The sequence below is a fragment of the Anser brachyrhynchus genome (genome assembly GCF_964034855.1).
Source record: "Anser brachyrhynchus genome assembly, chromosome: 3".
In the NCBI taxonomy this organism is placed as follows: domain Eukaryota; kingdom Metazoa; phylum Chordata; class Aves; order Anseriformes; family Anatidae; genus Anser; species Anser brachyrhynchus.
Genome location: NC_137696.1, coordinates 18,534,352 through 18,545,875, shown reverse-complemented (window position 1 = coordinate 18,545,875; position 11,524 = coordinate 18,534,352). Strand labels below are relative to the sequence as shown.

General features: G+C 47.9%; 2 protein-coding genes across 3 annotated transcripts in view; one reads left to right on the top strand and one right to left on the bottom strand.

Annotated features, from left to right (window-relative positions):
• Positions 1-4: 4 nt before the first annotated feature.
• On the bottom strand, positions 5-1,555 carry LOC308192828 (uncharacterized protein; the record flags this gene model as incomplete). Its single annotated transcript, XM_080586772.1, has 2 exons — positions 5-545; positions 848-1,555. 2 exons carry the CDS (start codon positions 1,553-1,555, stop codon positions 294-296), a joined length of 960 nt encoding a protein of 319 aa, XP_080442898.1. The 3' UTR covers positions 5-293.
• Positions 1,141-11,524, top strand: part of SYNDIG1 (synapse differentiation inducing 1) — a 73,399-nt gene continuing 63,015 nt past the window's right edge. Inside the window, exon 1 of one of the 2 annotated variants that reach the window (XM_080584675.1) lies at positions 1,141-1,511. The gene's annotated coding sequence lies outside the window, so the exon portion shown is untranslated. The remainder of the gene's footprint in view (positions 1,512-11,524) is intronic. The other variant, XM_080584676.1, reaches the window with a different exon arrangement.

Sequence of the window (11,524 nt, the reverse complement as noted above, 5' to 3'; positions counted from 1 at the left end):
CTGCTGTTTTTGGAGGTATATTGAATCAAATCTATCAAACCACAAAGGCTACTTTTATGGAAAGTAAAATTAATAATAATAATAATCAGGAAAAATGTTTGGATGTTTCTGAACATTCAAATACTATTCTGATTTTTTTGTTTGCTTGTTTTTGTTTTTCCAGAAGATACAAGGTTTTGAGTTTCTATCTTTTTTTTTTTTTTCTGGGATGAAAACGAAATATCCCGGGGGTTCCATTGGACTAAGAGGAAGGGAAAGTATTTGCTCACGTTGAAGAGTGAGCCCAATGAGAACTAAAATATGGTGGAAGAGGGGGAAATGGGGCTGGAGGGATTTTCTGCTGAAAATCCCCAAGACAGGCGCAAGTTGTTTAGCTTGTATTTTAAATCTTGAACATCCTCCTTCAGCAAAGATTTGGCATAGGTTATTCTGAGAGTCTGAATAACAAGCAGTAGGCAAAAAGAGCGAGAAAACAGCCTTACCCCAAGCAGAGAGGTGGATACATCAAAAACGCACTGGGTATATAGGGCCTCGTGTCTCTCTCCCTGCGGCAGCAAAGGACAGCAGTGATCTAAACTGGGCATGTGATCTTCCAACAGCATTTTAAGCCATAGATGTTGAAGCATCTAGAAAAGTGGTGACAGAGAAGCTTTTAGGCAAATGACTTGGCTAGCAGGCCGGCTGGGGATGTGAAGAGGAATGAATGAACCCTGCTTTCCCATATTATTTATGGTTATTAGGAAAGCAGGGAACACCCCCTCAACGCTGCAGCAGGCAGCCCAGTGTGCTCGCCACGATACTAAAAAAGAAATAATAAAATCAAGCAAATAAATAAAGTTCTTCAGACCTGCTGGAGCCTTCCCCAGCTCCTCGGGGAGTTTGTGTGTCCATCTCGGGGCCCGCAGGTGCCCGTGCCCCTGGGGGAGCCGTGCTGGGGTGCCTCTGCGGCAGGGCAAGGAAGGTGCAGGGGGGTTGCCTGGTGGGAAGAGGGGCGCTGGGTGGGGAGCAGCAGAGCCCCCCTGGCTGGGAGGAAGGCCCCGGGAGGAGGAGGAGGAGGAGACGGGGGACAGACAGCGAAACGTTTTGCCTTTCCCCCCGGAGGGACACCCGGGGGGGGTTGCGATGCTGCTCCTGCAGCAGGAGCAAAGTTGGCCGCGCTGCCACGCAGGGCTGGTTCTCCTGCCTCCCTCCGCCTCCCTCCCTCCTCCTCCTCCTCCTCCTCCTTCTCCTCCACCTCCTCCTCCTCCTCCTCCCCGCGAGTTGAGCGCACAGTGCAGCCCGGCGGTGCAGGCGGCGCAGCCCCGCCGGCCGCTCGCCCTGCCCGGCCCCCGGCTCCCTCCCTCCCCGGTCCCCCTCCCCGGTCCCCCGGTGCCCCCCTCCGTTCCCCCCAGCCGCCGGGATGCTGCCGGGCTCCTCTCCCGGCCGCTGAGCCTCCGGCGGCCCGGGGAAGCCCGGAGCCCCTCCTGCAGCCCCCGGCGGGCGGATCGCGCTGCGGGTCACCTTGCAGGGAGGTGAGTGACCCCCCCCGGCTCCTCCGGGGAGCGATGCGCCGCATCCCCGCATCCCCAGCCCCCTGGGATGGGGGGGGGGGGGGGGTGGGGAACGCCGAGAGAGCGGGGGGCACGGCGCTTCCCGCAGCCGCCGCGGCGGAGGGTCCCCGGGGGGAGCCCCGGGGTGAGGGGGATCCCACCGAGCCCGGGTGGCTGGGATCCTGCCCCCGGCAGGTAGCTGGGGGGGTCCCCCTGCCCGGTGCTGCCCCGGTGCCCCGCTGGAGAGCCGAAATCTGCACGCCCGGTCCGGCACGGAGCGCCTGGAGGGGGTCAGGGGAGGGATCGGGCTTTTCCCAGGGCCGTGGGAGCAGTGGCGAGTTTTCTGGAAGGGAAACTGTGCGTGGGATCCCCCTCTTTTCCCCTTCCCCAGGAGGAGCCCCCTCCTGCTCCCCGTGGCAGAGCATCTTCCCCTCCCCTGCGCCCCGGGATGGGGAGAGGGGGCGCGGGGTGCACAGCCCCGGGGCACAGCCTGAGCCGGGGCAGGCTGCGGGAGGCTGGGCTGCTTGCGGCCCCAGCTGCCCTCCTGCCTCAGCACCCCGTTCCAGAGTCGCTGGGTTGAATTTCTTTTCCTTCCCACCCCTGTAGTTTGCGGGCAGTGGCAGCTAAGTTGGAGAGAGGGATGGTTAGAGGCGAGGAGGCAGGAGCGATCCCTGCTGTGTAGTGGGGTGACCTTGGGTAAGTAACCCACACCTGCTGCTTCCTTCTGGGGCAGGTACTCCTAAAGCATCCCACAAGGAATCAAGGAGGACCTTCCGGTAGGCACAGGCTGGCAAAAATGCTTTGAGACCTTTCTGGAACTGGTGGTGCAGAGGGCAAGCCTTCCTGGAACAGGGCTGGTAGCGCTCCTCAGTCCAAAATGCAGCGCAGGAGGAGAGGTGCAAGGGTCTGTCCAGGACCAGCAGTGGTGGTGGCTTTTTCTCCCCTAAAAACCATGGAGCTACCTAGTGGCAGGAGTTGCTCTGGAGAGCAATCTGTTGAACTGTGTCTTCAAAATAGGAGGGAAGGCTGCAGCCTCAGCATGTAATGAGAAGGACGCCAAAAATAAAGAAATCTAAACTTCCAGGGAGATTAAATATTCAAATCACAAATAATTAGATATTAATCCCTCATAAACAGGGCATTAACAACAATTAAAAGATGCTTTGATATTCTTAAACACAAGAAGATGAGTTAACTGGTATTTTCAGGGGGATTATTGTGTATTATAAAATGCAGCCAGAGCAGAGAATGCACTTTTCTACATTCATGTATTTAAATGACTTACTCTTAATTATAGTTAATGAGCTATCATCTTCAAAGAAGCTGCATTTAGTTGCTCTTCATATTAGTTTCAAATTACTTCGCTCCAAAGAATAAACCACTTTGCATTTTACTGGCCAAGGTGACATTTTATTGGCAGTTTGGTAACTACAGGTCGTGTCAGGGTGTATGTAAGATGAATGCATTTGTAAGAATTAAGTAGGTTTCCTCTTATTAAGTGGGCAAGCAGACATCTCACATCGCTGGTAACGTATGCTCTGGAATAAATCTCACATGCTCAGGGAGGCTCTTCGTTATACAAATGCAGATGTAATGCGGTACTGGTGTGCATGGGCACCACCACGACACATTTAACTTGATGAACACTGCTTGCAGTATTTAAAATGCCTTGGCTTCTAAGGATAGTATCAGAGAAGAAGTGCCAACATAATTGGGCAAGGTTTTTTGTCCGTGTCTCTACTATGAATTTGCATTTGTAGACATTTATAAGTCAGCTATAAATGCCTCTGTCCAGAAGAATTTGCAATACAGGTTGTTTGGTTAGTAGGATTGCAGATTACATATTGGGACTTCCAAATTTTGTTTTCTTCACTTTGGAGACTCAACTTTTTATAGGTCACTGTACAGCAGAATTGAGGAAAAAATGGAAAAGAATTGCAGACTAAAACGTGAGGAAAATGCTCTGCATGTTCAATGATTTTATTTTGACAAAACTGAATGAATAGTGTGTGTGTGTAAGTGTGTCAGTGTGTATCTGCTCATCTCTGAATACACATCCTCTGGCTATCAAAACAAACATTTCTGAATACTCTCTCTGGTAGAAGTTGGAAACTACTTTGAGCAATGAGATCACAGCAAAATGCTGCTCAGCAGATGTAAATGTCAGTAACCCCGAGGATTCAGGTGGAGCTGGACCAGCTTATACCACCTATGAATCTAGTGCAAAAGATTCAGAGCTTTGAGTTTAATGTCATAATATTGAACGAATGACGAATTTTGGTTATTTTCATTGCACCAGCAAAGACTGCATTTTAAAATAGTGGTGCAGTACATGAGAGGTGTGAGTCCATGAATGCCTTTAGCACTCCCAATTTTAAACATGGCATCGCTGCAAATGTGTATCTGTGTATCTGCATCTATATAAAACCCGAATGTGCAAAGTTCCCTCACATTAACCATCCACCCAAATCCATGCAGTAAATTATTTCTGTCACTGAGCTCTGAGACTCCAATTCACTGAGGCACAGGAAGAATGAACTGACTGTTCACACCAAGCTGCTGGAATTTGAGCAGATGTTTAATGGGGTTTATGTGGGTTTATGTGTTTTGAGTAGAGCTCAGACCCCTCAAAACTCCCTGGGGATAGGGAAAGTCTCTTAAGTCGCATTTGCAACTGGATAACTTTCTTGGAAGATAATCATGGGATAATCAAAGGGTTCAGCTCCTTGAGGGGTCCCCTGATCGTCCTAGGTCCCATGAGATATCCTGCCTGGCATCAGGTCGGGCAGGACAGCTGTGCTCAGCGTGCTCCTGCAAAACATCTCTCAGAGGAGCAGCCTGCTGCATGCAGTGCTCAGAGCGTGGTCCCCACCCCATTCACCCACCTTTCTGCTCCTATTCTTGTGTTTTCTGCAGCAAAATAATCTCCCTTCTCCCCACTGCATATGGCTTGCAGGATCACGGAGGCGATGTTGCGTGGAACTGCTGCCAGCTGAACGCCTGTGCCTCCCATACAGAAATTTCCTATTTTTATATGGGAAGGAGGAAGAGGAAAGTCAACATAGGGCTTTTCTTCAAGCTCTTGCAATGTCCTGAGTGTAAAGGGCCCCATGTTTCATTTCAGCTCTGATTTCTTCAGGGATGGTTGAATATGGGGTTAAGAAAGGTCTGTAAAGGTCAATGTACACCCATTGATACTATTTTTCAGCATTTCCCTGCTTGTCCTATCTGCCTTCAGCTACCAGTCTTGCTATATCTAAATCACTTCTGTAAAGGTTTTGTCCCACAGCATATTTCAGGCTCTGCAATTCTTCTAGAGCCTGATGAAGCAAGCCTGATTTTATTGCCCCAGCAGTGGCTGCTTAATCTAATCATCCTCGCCCTGATGAACCAGCACTAGCAATTTTACAGTATCACAGAAGCATTTTGCTAACAAAGTGACTTACAACCCTGAAGTGCTTTCCTTGGGGCAGGAGAAGCGGACACCTTCATTTTGCACTGAGCCAACACCACCAGGCCGTTTTCCTGTTCAGTTCTCTCTTTATTTGTCATTCCTTCCTTAGGAAGATCTTAACTCCTAGCTTAGAGCATCACATATCTGGGTGTTTCTGTCTGTGCACCAGCCTGGTTACAGGGATTTTAGGTCAAAGAGAGGCACCAGACTCAGCCCACAAGCAGACCAAGAGGGCCAGGGGATGCTATGATGCTGATATTCCTGCGTTCACGCACTCTCTGTTCATTTAAATGCTCTGCTGCATGCTGCAGGGGATCTTCGCTTTGCTGCAGGTTTCTGCAGGGCAGAGCATCAGGTATTTTATTCTAGGCTGGACAGTTTCAATTCTGTTGCAACACCAGGCACAACACTGAAATTAGGCAGAGAGATTTTTGCGGTAATTCACTTTTACACAGACCTTTAAATCTAGACTGACTCTCAGAAACCACCTAGACTCAGCGGTGCAGGAACCAAGAGGACGGAGGCATTGCATCTTTTCACCTGAGGATACGGCTTGTCTGTCAAGTAAATGATGACACACAGTGAAACAAGTAGTTAGCTGTGTGCAAGTTTTCACTCTTCAAAGCATGGATAGTGGTTAAATCCACAAGAACAATTGCTCTGGCCTCAAACTCGGCATGATAAGCGTGGGTCTAAGCTAAAGTTTTCCCCACAAGCTAGAGCAGCTCTCAGTCAGAGGCGAGGAGTGCTCTCCACTGCATGCAGGAGAGTCATGGGACTCTGTCTGGATGAAGTTTTTCTCAGCGAGGGCACTCAGTACAATTAAGAATGCAATTATACACCCCAGAGAACAGCCGCATTCACTTGCTTTGAAAGCAAAAGGCAGCACAATTTTCTGCTCCTGGAGTTGGCAAACAGATCCTTCAGCCTGACCACTCCGCTGAAGGTAGTGACCTGAGTTGTTTTATTGTGTGTAACTCTACTTATGGTCTCATGAAGGTCAGTTTTATGGGGCTGGACTTAATCGGGGAGTTTTGCAGCACAGCTTTATGGGATGGCTGGAGGGAGAGGAAAAGTCAGCTTGGCCATCTGTTGGGAGAGGTAGGGCTTTTATAGCAGGAATCACTCCTCATGCCTCAGTCTCCCCAGTGTGAAGTAGTGGGGGGGGTGGCTCAGAGGGGTGTTGTGAGGCTTCATGCATTTGGGGTTGTCAGATGGTCCCGTTCTGCAGTACTGGGGATCTCTGAGTAGCAGTGCTGCAAAGGACCCAGCGATCAAGCTGGCACAAAGGCATCCTTTGCTCTGCAAGGTCCTGGATGGCCAGGCTCAAAGAGGAGGCTACAGATTTGCAACCAGGAGAGATGGAGGAGGTGTGAGAGGAGCGTGCGCCAGGCATGTGCACAAGAGGCTCCACTCATGCGGAGGTGCAGAGTTAGGACAAGGTCCACTGGTTTTTACACGTTCACACTGAACTCGCCAGCCGCTTGGCCAAAGACTGATTCATAGCATTCATGCGTCCAGACGTGGTTAGGTAGCTGATAATAGCTTTCTGACACTGAGCTTTCCCCGATTACTTTGGTGAAATGAATTTCTTGCTTAAAGAGACACAGAGCCTGATTTTTGACTGTTTTCACTTTGCAAAGTAATTGCCGTAAGTTGTGCAGATGGCAAGGTATTTTTATACTGGCGCCTTCCACAACAGAGAGGGTTATTTACATTACAGCCAGGTGCTGTTATTCAGGTCAGTTATTTATTAGCTGGAAAATGCAGTTCTGTCATCAAATGAAAAAAGTTGTGAATTTGGACTGAACTCAATAAATTGTTGAGGCTGTCAAAACCGGTCGGGAAGGAGGATGGCTAGAAAAGCCTGAATGTGTCATCTTTTATTGGAGACAACTTGAGGCAAATTGAACTAAAAGCAAGTTCATTCAATTAAAAATAAATAAATGAAACATTACAGTTAATTTTGGCTAATACAAGATGCTCCCATCTGCTCAAAAAAAAATATTTTCTTGCAGGGGGAACATTTTATATTTTAGGTCAACATGAGGTAATTCCACCTGTTTCCCCTCTGTTCTTTGGTTTAGCTGCTGAATCAAGCAATCAATTATTCAGGCAGACCTAATATGCATATTGTAATTGTTTCCACATTTAAATATACCTCTGGACAGGCAATCAAGAGACCTGGATTTTATTTCCAGCTCTGCTACTGTGTTTGACATGACCTTGGGCATCTCATTGCACCCTGACTCCCTCCTTTTTAGGGCAGGATAGGCCTGTGTCTCACAGTGGATTTGCTGCATATTGGTAATACTAAAATAGCATGGAGGTCTTTTTACTTCTACCGTTAGCAATTAAACATTTAGCTATCACTAATGCATGCATACCTAATTCCCCCAGTGTGAGTTAGTTGCATTGCTTTATGAAACTCCCTGTAGTTTACTTAATAGGTCAAAAGGAATTTCAGCTGTTGAAGTAGCAGCATTTTCTTAAAACAAAAACTATTATAATGAGCCCAGCTAGATCAAAAAGAAAAATACAGGTGGGAAAGGATTTTTTTTTCCTTCCTTTCCTTAAATATTTTACTTTGAAATCAGCTCTCCAGATTCATGGTGATTTCTCTCAAACAAAAGGTCCATAAGTGCTGCTGTAATTTCTAGATGTTTGAAATACCTTAAACCATGATGAAGCCTATGCAGTATGCATAAAAAAACAAACAAACAAACAAAAAAACCACCCTCACCCCTGAAAGATTGCACTAGGAAACCTGTAGCCTCCAAACCTCTCCATGTGGTTTTTGTCAGGCTGCAGGTCTCACTATTTGCAGCTCTTCAAGATAGCTTTCTACCCTCTCCTTTCTCTGTGCTGGCAGCGTGGGAACTAGCATCAAACCCAACAGAACTTTGTGGACTCCAGTAGTCATGAGGCAGCAGCAGTTTCTGGTGACAGAGGTCTGCAAGGTGTTGTTATCGTCCCTTCTGGCCATGCAGGCATTAGGTTTGGAGTCACTGAGGGGTTAGCAGGAAGGTGCAGGAGCAGTGGTGTCTTCTTGGGAGCAGGGGAAACAGGTGGGAATCTGCTAGGAACAGGGAGATTTGGATAATAGGGTAACTCAGGTTGAAGGAACCACAGGTAGTCTCTAATCTTACCTCTGTCTTAAAGCAGGGTCTTCTCTGGGTCACAAGTTTCTCAGATCTTCATCCAGCTGGGTCTTAAAAATCTCCAAGGATGGAGACTACAACCTCCATGGACAGCCTTTTCCCATGCTTGACTCCCTTCATGGTGAAAAGGTTGGTCCTTATATCCAGGAAAGACTAGTGCAGAGGAACACAAGCTCTTTGAGCCCTTCCTCCTAGCTGGATCAGAGGAGAATGGCAGGGGCATGGCCATAAGCCTTGGAAGCGGATGGGGATTCCAGCATCAGGATGTCTTGCCTTCCTCTGCAAGCTTTCCTGCCCACAAACCACGTATTTGAGCTGATGCTGTCTCTCCTGGCCAGGCAAGACCTTGAGGTTGTGGTTCTGCCCAGATAAATGTCTTTCTGATCTGGGGTCTGGAGCTTTTCTGCATTAGTCTTGTTTTCCAGAGGTAACTGAGCTGGTTGTTCACACAGACCTTTTGGTACCTGGTAGGGTGCTCCCAAAAGCTGAAACAACCTGAGGCTGTGTGAGAGCTGCATGGAGGGGAGAGCCCCATGGAGGCTGGAAGACAACAGCATCCACTGGGTTACAGAAGAAAGAAAGAGCTTTGGGATGGTGGGCACTATCAGAGTTGGCTGACACTCCTTGTCTGACAGAGCCTGGGGCACAGCTCTTCTCTCCTTACCCTCTCTGCAGCTTGTATTTTTCTGCCTCACACCCTTTGCTTAATTAGTTTGTCAGCCACTGTCATCAGAGGAGCCTGCAGAACAGCCAGCAGAGCACAGCCTTCACTGCAGCTACCGTAGCTGGGCTCTGCTGTGACACAAGTGATAGCTTAATAAACCACAGCTTTGCAGATGAGATATCCTGGCACAGGTTACAGCTTCTTATTAAAACAAGAAAGAAGGAGAGAGGGGAACAAAAAGAAAAAAGAAAAAAAGAAATGCAAGAAATTGAGAAAAAATGAAGGTTTAAATAATGAATAGCTCCACTTTTAGTGCCAGAGACCTGGGTAAAAATTTCTAATCCCCAAGGAAAAAAATAGATCGAAGTTTGATCTAGTATTTGTCAATAGCTTGAACTTGGTTTTCCCTTCTGGTTCCAGCCTCAAGTCTGAAAGTGCAGAATTATTTCTGGTTAGCCTGCGCACCAGTGAGTGATTTGTGGGAAGAAATTCAAACCGTGTGAAGACAAATGAAACCTGAATCAAACCAGTTAAATTAACTCTGCATCTTGGAGCAGATTGAACAGCTCTCTTATTTAAAGGGCTCTGATGAGTTTCATTTTCCTGTCAGCATCATTTTGAGGCCTCGCTGAGGTCCTACACAATGAGAGTGGCTCTCTTTTTGCTTTGAGTGTTGGCTCCCTGCGGAGAAGACATCCTCTGATTGCCTCAGGTTGTCTATCAGAGGATGTCTGCTCAGTCGCGCTGCCATCCGGGATCCTCCAGGCTGCAGCTTGGCCTGGAAATTGGGGCAGTCTTCATTTTAGCACCTGCCTGTGAGTTGTGAACATGTGAGCCTGGAGCAGGTCAGGCCAGGAAAAGCCCTTAATGAAAGGATGGTGACTGATCGGCCTCCCCTCCAAGGAGGCCCTGCAGGCAGAGTACAGGCTCTGAGCCTTTTGCCCCCAAGCATCATTCACAACCACGTGCCCTTGTCCCTTACTCCTCCAGCTGAACCTGGAGGACTCACAACACTTTCTTCACTTACCTGAAGGTTAGTATTAAGTTGAAAGGGTCTCACTTGTGGATTGCAGGTGTATTGTTGCTCTACAGAGAGACTGCCTGCCTGACTGTCCTATGCACCTTGCATAACTGCCATTAATTTCTCCCAAGAAATATTGTCAGGTAGGTGAAATGAATTCCAGGCCATAAGTCTAATTCTCCTACCAACACCAGGATAACAGCAGGCAACAATGGCCTTGGAAGTGTGATTTAACTCTCTTCAGCCAATGGTTCAGGAGAGAAAAGCCCAGAAATGGTTCGCTTTTATCAGTGAAGACATGAGATTTCATTTGTGGCTGACAACACTTAATCCTGTTTTCTTATTGATAAAGAATCTCTGGGCACCTCAACAGTTTCTCAGTTTCCCCAGACAGCCATTGACCTTGTTTTGGCTGTGCATCAAAATGCACTGGCAATCAAGGTGTTATTGATTTAAACCTAATGGCCAGCCACTCAGGAATTTCACCTGGAAAAGAAAAATCAATGCCCCATTGTTATTAATTATTATTATTATTATTATTAGCTATTAAGGTAGTATAATGGAAAGGCACAAGAATCTCACCATTTCCTCACCTCTAAGCCACACACTTGCAGGGCTGAGACATTGGGTCAAGCTCTGGAAAGGTAGCCAGCCAGCTACGGATTGAAGTGACAGTTTTCCTTGACTGCATGCTGCCATCCACACCTCTCTTTGCTGACCTTCCCCGAGGCATATGCAAGCTGCACAGCTATGCAGGGCCCCGGAGAGAATGCCCTGAGCAATGCATTAGCCCTCTTACTGGAGCAGCTCTGTGTAGGAAGGATGTTTCCTGTCTTGTCCTTGCTTCATTTCAGATGTTTTCTTTCCATCCTCCCCAATCCCAAGGGGAAAGTGTCACTCAGAATCTGCAAGATTGGCTTACAAGACTGGTTTAGATGCGCAGCAGGTAGGCGCTGGCCAGATAAATGCTTAGATCCGTGGAAGGACTAAGCAAACACCACCTGCTCTGTCCTATCTACTAAACGAGGCAGGCCTGGATCCACCTTATCGTCCACAAGCTGAATGGTCCAACATCAACTGTGTCCAGGCCACTAAAGTCTCTTACTTACCCAAACAAGATGGTTCTGCCCTTCGTACCTCTCAGAAACATCCATGGCACTTATTTACTGCTGGTTGGGTATTGCCTGGGAGAGGGCACAGGCTGAAGCCGGGCTGTTGGGCGTGATAACACTTTGGTGGTGTGGGTGATGAGGGAACATGTATCATAGCTGCCTTTAGGTCCTTGGGATAGTAGAGATATCAGCTGTAGAATCCCAAATATATCATAAGCAGTCCTGGTTCAGGACTTTACAAAATCATATCTGTTGGCACTCCACAGACTTTGGAGCCAAATTATCTTTTCCAGTGTTGTTGAGTCTTCATCTTCCTTTTAACAGCCAATTGGAAAGGCAGCTGGGAAAGCGATTGGAAAGGGAGCAAGGGGTGGCTCGGGACAGTCCTAAATCCTGACAACATCAACATCCTTTTGACTTCCTTAAGCGCTCCTGGGTCTCATGTCAGTTGGGCATGCCGAAGCATTTTTCCCTGTGGCCTCTCTTTATTTTTCTCCTCTTCTTCCTGAGGAGTGTGGAAAGGACCAAAGGATGGCTTTTGTTTCCAACGACTTTGGACCTTTGCCATGTAAGACAGCTTTAA